The sequence below is a fragment of the Phalaenopsis equestris genome, unplaced genomic scaffold (genome assembly GCF_001263595.1).
Source record: "Phalaenopsis equestris unplaced genomic scaffold, ASM126359v1 Scaffold000276, whole genome shotgun sequence".
Taxonomy (NCBI): Eukaryota; Viridiplantae; Streptophyta; class Magnoliopsida; order Asparagales; family Orchidaceae; genus Phalaenopsis; species Phalaenopsis equestris.
Genome location: NW_018164718.1, coordinates 2,104,794 through 2,111,692, shown reverse-complemented (window position 1 = coordinate 2,111,692; position 6,899 = coordinate 2,104,794). Strand labels below are relative to the sequence as shown.

At 35.7% G+C, this 6,899-nt stretch overlaps 1 protein-coding gene across 1 annotated transcript; it reads right to left on the bottom strand.

Annotated features, from left to right (window-relative positions):
* Positions 1 to 1,603: 1,603 nt before the first annotated feature.
* LOC110024795 (cytochrome P450 71A1-like) lies at positions 1,604 to 3,227 on the bottom strand. Its single transcript, XM_020724953.1, has 2 exons — positions 2,306 to 3,227; positions 1,604 to 2,218 (listed from the first exon to the last, which is right to left on the bottom strand). Exons 1-2 carry the CDS (start codon positions 3,206 to 3,208, stop codon positions 1,604 to 1,606), a joined length of 1,518 nt encoding a protein of 505 aa, XP_020580612.1. The 5' UTR covers positions 3,209 to 3,227.
* Between the last annotated feature and the right edge of the window lie 3,672 nt (positions 3,228 to 6,899).

Below are 6,899 nucleotides of genomic sequence, written 5' to 3'. Positions count from 1 at the left end.
GCGATTTATGTGGTTTAGCATAAATCTGCCTACGTCCATGGGTAGACGTTATTCTTCTATCAACACGTGGGGAGAAAAATATCGGCCAAATTAAGATCACACTCACATCCTCCATAATTCCTCATATAACTAAGAAAAGATTAGTGTATAAAAATTAGGAATATTTCTAATATAGGAAAGATCTTATATTTAGATATCCTAAAATTAGTTGTCATAATATAGAAATATCATATAATTAGATCTCCCCAAATTAAGTTATATAATATCAATTTTTCTAATATACTCAATTCCTAATTTTCAACAATAGATTTTAATACTTTCCACAGCATGTATTGCATCTATTTGTTTATCCTTGCTTTATATTTCCTTGTATAATGCGATTTATGTGGTTTAGCATAAATCTGCCTACGTTCATGAGTAGACGTTATTCTACTATCAGCACGTGGGGAGAAAAATATCGCCCGAATTAAGATCACACCCACATCCTCCATAATTCCTCATATAACCAAGAAAAGATTAGTGCATAAAAGTTAGGAATATTTCCAATATAGGAAAGACCTTATATTTAGATATCCTAAAATTAGTTGTCATAATATAGAAATATCATATAATTAGATCTCCCCAAATTAGGTTATCTAATATCAATTTTTCTAATATACTCAATTTCTAATTTTCAACAATAGATTTTATTACTTTCCACAGCATGCATTGCATCTATTTGTTTATCCTTGCTTTATATTTGTTTGCATACCTTCTATGAATCCCTTTTACCAACATTGTTTTTGGACTTCAGCAAATAAAAAATGTGTCCGAGTTTGAGCCAAGTAAATGCCAAACTTTCTGCTCATGTAATGTGTTTTTCTACAACCTTGTGGATTCTCAAAGCTTCTCATTTAAATTTCAGTTTATATCCCTTTTTGTGATTTGCAATCATTGTTATTATTAAGAGTTTGATGTCACCCATAAGAAAAAAAAAAATCAGTGTTGTCCATATCGAACTTTTCATTAAATTTGAGTGATTTATTGATGTGGATTACTTCCTGGTTTGATCCAAAATTTTTTGCAGTTATTTAGACAAATAAATCTCTGTTTTTAGCATTCTTTGTAGTTATTCTACTTTGTCTCCTCATAATGTGTCCGAGTTTGAGCCAAGTAAATGCCAAACTTTCTGCTCATGTAATGTGTTTTTCTACAACCTTGTGGATTCTCAAAGCTTCTCATTTAAATTTCAGTTTATATCCCTTTTTGTGATTTGCAATCATTGTTATTATTAAGAGTTTGATGTCACCCATAAGAAAAAAAAAATAATCAGTGTTGTCCATATCAAACTTTTCATTAAATTTGAGTGATTTATTGATGTGGATTACTTCCTGGTTTGATCCTAAATTTTCTGCAGTTATTTAGACAAATAAATCTCTGTTTTTAGCATTCTTTGTGGTTATTCTACTTTGTCTCTTCTTAAAGCTTTACAAAAATAAAACAAAAATCCATCAACTTATTAATATTATAGTAGTTTACTTCAAAAAGTTAACAACAAGATTCATATGCTTGCGGATAATGTTACAATCTTTGTTAAATTTTTTATGCATTTAATTGGTCTTAATTAATTGGTCTTAGCAAGTGTTGGTACTAATTCAAGTTTATGTTTTCTCATAGCAACCAATCCCGGACTATCCTCCATGTTCATGTCTTCATGATTATTGCCTCTAGGAAGTGACCAATTGAAGCGAAGCAAGATATTTGCCAATGTAAGCTCGACGATAGATATTGCAAATGGCATCCCTGGGCAAATTCTTCTACCTGCCCCAAATGGTATGTAATGGAAATCTTTACCTCTATAGTCTATCGTACTGCCCAAAAATCTCTCTGGTTTAAAATCTTCAGCAGAATCCCAATAAGCTTCATCTCTACCTATAGCCCATGCATTGATAATTACTCTTGTTTCTTTAGGAATGTTATATCCTTCTACTTCACAAGATTGACTGGACTCTCGTGGAAGCAATAGAGGAATAGGTGGATGAAGGCGAAGGACTTCCTTCACAACAGCATTCAAATATTTGAGTTGTCCCAACTGTTCCTCAGATACCATATCTTTTCCATTAGCTATTTCTCTCACTTCATCTCTTGCCTTCTTCATCACTTCTGGATTTCGAATAAGTTCAGCCATGCTCCAATCTAAGGTAACGAATGAAGTGTCTGTTCCAGCAGCAAACATATCCTACACCATGTATGTCAAGGAAAGTCCCCAATTAGATTTCATAAATATTTAAATGAATGGATTTGAATTTAAATATTGATTACTTACCATTAGAGTTGCCTTGATATGTTCCCTTGTGAGGGTAATGTCAAAGCTAGAACCTCTCTGCAATTCAAGCAAAATATCAATGAAATCAGTTGAAGTGTCTTTGCTATCACCATCTTCCCTGTGCCTGTTCAAATGATTATCAATAAACTCCTCGAAGAGAGAATCCCAAGCATTGAAGTGATTTCTAAGTCTGGCCTCCAATCCAAAAAGCACATCCAACCACCTCAGCTTTGGGAAAAGGTTTTCGAAGAATACAACGGAAAAGAAAGTTGAGTTCTTCTGTGCCAGTTCACAAACCAATCTCCTCTTCTCGTCACTCATCGATGATCCTAAAACTACTCTGCAGAGAATACTGCTAACATATAAAGTGAACATCTCAGTGATACATACAACACCATTATTTTTCAAAGCAGAATCTGCAATTCTATCAAGAAAGCAAGCCATCTCCTCTTTACGAATACTGCTAAAGGACTGCACCATTTTTTGGCTGAAGAGATGAGTCATTCCAATTCTCCTCATCTGTCTCCAACAATCACCATAAGGTGAGAAGGCTATGTCAATGTTATTGTAAGATAATAACTTTGATACTTTGGAGGAGGGTCGGCTTGCAAATATGGTGTCATGAGTTTTCACGAATTCTTGAGCATGCTGCGGCGATGAGACAACCAGTGTGGGAATGGAGCCAAGATGTAGGAGCATGAGGGATCCATGCTTCTTCGACAGCTCCCTGAGTGCGTGTTGTGGCAACGAGCCAAGTTGATGAATATTACCTATAAAGGGAAGGCCTGGAAGTGTAGGAAGGAGAGGTATCTTGCTTTTGATGCTCCTCCTTCTCTTACTTTCTGCTAGCAGGATGAACAAGGGAACCAAGAAGAAAGCAACTACAGCAACTGTTGCGTTCATCTTAATTGATCAGCTCCTTTTACGCTTTACTTGCACTCTGCACTGCTCATCTGAGATTTATAAAGAAGACGCAACTTGCTTGCTTAATAATTACTCTACATGAGATGTCAATTCAAGATGCTATTCAGAGATTATTCAAATGCAATGTCCAAATCCAAACTCATCGCTATTAGAATCGTTCAAATATTCAAATCTATATTAATTTATAATGATATTCTTATGAAGACTTTACACGGTCAAAATGTTAAAAATTTAAACTTGGACAAAATATATTTACTGGATAGTATTCATCAATAACATCATGCAAAAAGTCGCCCAGATTTTCAAATTGGTGTACGTCGTCCTCGTACCCTGTTTTTGTTTGAAGAAGTTCATGGAACAGTACGAGGAGAACAATTAGATCGATGGAGTTATTGCCTCTTCCGTGGAATACAAATGAATCAAGTTCAACGGCGTTGAAGCTCCACTCCAGCATATGTCCCATTTATGTATGGTATATGAGCCATACCTAACATATTGCAACCTGCCACTCCTCGCCATTTCTCTCAGCCGCCCGCCGCCCGCCGCCCTCCATCACTAGTCGTCGAAATCACTTACTAGTTGAAACTATCAAATGTCATATGCCACTTGCCAATAATATTTTATATATTTTAAAATTTATTGTATTGAATCTACTTAAAACCAAACAAAAAACACATAAACTCCTTTTATATTAAAATAAGCCAGATAACTCTGAAATACTTCAAATACAATACATTACTTCTATATTAAATTCATTTTACACTGCATCATTTTTTCAACAAACCACACATCCCTTAACAACGAATGAAATCATCATCTAATAAATCATCTAATATGTAAGTGCCTTAAATTCTTACAGATCTTATGAAATATAACATCAACATATAAATGAAAAAATACATTGAAATCCTGAATTTCATGGTCGTCCTCCTCATTCTGCACATCACTCAGAGGCCGCTTGTCACAATGATGTATGTCTCGCTGCAGTTGTTCAACTGTTTCTTGAAGCCTCTTGGCCCTTGTATCCCTAACATGTAAATCAGTGACAGAGAAGAGAAGTAGCCACAAACATCACTAGAGCCCAATGACCGCCTAGAAAGATTCACTGAGAACTCTAATAAAATGGAGTAGAAGAAGAGGGACATGAAAATTTTGCGGGTTAGGTTTGATTTTAAAAGGATTAGCCGTAGATTACAGGGCTGAAAATTCAATTTTTAGAATTCTGTGCCGGAACATTCAATCGGTATTATGTCTCTTTTAAGTAAAGTATCGCACGACTAAAAATTTAGACATTGTTTCTGTCAAAAACCAAATACAGTTGAATTTAACCCCACAAATTCAGCTGCTAAATTGAGTTATTGCTACAGCTTTACTAATCCTAGATATAATTAGTTTTAAAAGAAAACCAAAACACAGAGCATTAAACTTCTTAGTGTATTACCAAAATGTTTGAAAAAGCCAATAACTCGACGCCTTTAGATATTCCTTTGAAATTCTTAAGACAATAGTGTTCCATTATGTATGGGTGATATTTTCGGTAAAGATGAACCCAAAAGGCAATATGTATAATTTGAGCCAACAACCAAAGGTGAAAAACTATAACCTCAACTATTATATTACGGATAAATGCGCGTTGATAGCCTATTTTAGTTTTAACTTTAGCCACCGAGCACTTGAGGTAAGAGATTTCCTCCTTGTCCTACCACTTTGAGTGGCAAGAGTTTTGAGAAGATTGATGACAATCTTCAGTTAGCTTTTTTTTTAATCTTAAATGGCTTTAATGATTTCGTTATGCTTAGTAATTTATGACTTGGATTGCCTTCAAGTTATAAATCTTAACCCTGCACATACATATTGTTCTCTGGATGTGGTTGTTTTATCGTACGAATTACATCATATATTCTTCATTAATGGATGGGCAAGGATTGTCGTGGCTCTGCTTGGATGGGCAAGGACACTGGTGCTCTTTTCTTTTGCTGTTTTGAAATAAGCGAGTATAATTAATCTTCTTTCTGCTTTGGATTGGCTAAATGTACAATAATAAGCGAGTATAATTAATCTTCTTTCTGCTTTGGAGGAACTAGAGCATTAAAAAAAAATTTATTTGCTGTGCTTTAAGTTTGGCTAAATGTACAATTATCATGTGCCCATGTTATAGGTATGCACAAGTGCAATCCATGAGACCTCTAGGTATTGAAAATGCCGCGTGAGCTTCCATAAAGAGTTATTGGGACTTTCATGATGTTCTATTGATTTAATTTGAGGGCATGCAAATTAAATTTCCCTGCTGCACATATGTTCGAAATTTGCTTAGCTTCTTGTTGATTATGTGTTCTGCCTTGTAAGGAGATGGTGAGGCTAACAAAAGGTGCATGCAAATTAAATTTCCCTGCTGCACATATGTTGAGCTTTGAAATTTTCTTAGCTTCTTGTTGATTATGTGTTCTGAATTTTCTTGTAAGGAGATGGTGAGGCTAACAGAAGATTTTTCATTTTTTCTGTGAATGTTTAAAGGCTTGCATTCAAGCTTGTTTTAAAGATATTTTCTTTTGAAGAGAAATACGAAATTTTGACAAGTTCAGTTATGAAGATTTGAAGGTTTGACAATTTCATTTATGGAAACTCTAAAGCTTTGATCGGTTCGTAGTTCATGCATTCGAATATGAGAAATCTGACATTGCAATATATTTGTATTTGAAAAGTTTGAGGTCTCTGTATGTCTGCATATTCGAAATTCAATAATTATATGTGCTTACATAGTTAAAAAAGCTGAAATTTCTCTATGATGTATTGCTGAAATTATGGTGTTCACATGTCCAAAAGTCATTTAATTTCTTTTAGTTATGGGCATTTAGTTGCATACCACACAATTCTTTTGTATTTATAAGATTTTGTTCTTTGTGTTATTTTGACCCCCAATTAATGAACTAAGGTAAAAGGGTATTTTTGTAATGTGGTACCGCTCACCTATCACATCTCACCTACCGTTCACCTACCGCTCACCTACTTCCCACCTACCACTCTCTTGCTTCTATAAATAGAGAGGGTGTGAGGCTTAGGAGAGAAAGGGAGAAGATATCTTAAGTTACCACAAAGGAGGAGAGAATAGCTATAGAGTTAGAGAGGAGGAGAGCATCTTGAGGCCTTGTATCAAGGTGTCGCTTGAGAGGGAGGCCATAGAAGAAAGATGAGGGCTCATCTCTTTGTATAAGCTATGTATTCTCCATTTTTTTTGCCTTAGTGAAATATTTGATTGATTCCCTCCCGTGGACGTTGATCCAGTTGGATCGAACCACGTAAACGATCTGTGTTTGCTTGTATTTTTTTCGTCTCATTTCTATGCTAGGAAGTACATATCTAACAACAATTGACGCCGTCTGTGGGAAGATCCATACTTCTTGGCTAGAGGTGTCCGCGTAAAGGTGTTCGCGGTCAGCGACGAAGAAGAGAAGTTTGGCATTCACAAACAGAGCAAGTGATTCGCGTCGCAGGCAGCCGAATCGCGACAGATTCGGTGAGCAGTGGAAGCTTTGATCGACTGGATTCGCACCGCAGGTTGTGCGGTTCGGCGAGACGGAGGAGGAACAGTCCGTGAGTGAGAGTCGAAAATTAGTGACAAGGTTGCCAGTAGAGGATTTCAGAGCAGGAGTTCGGTCTTGCGAGCAGCTCG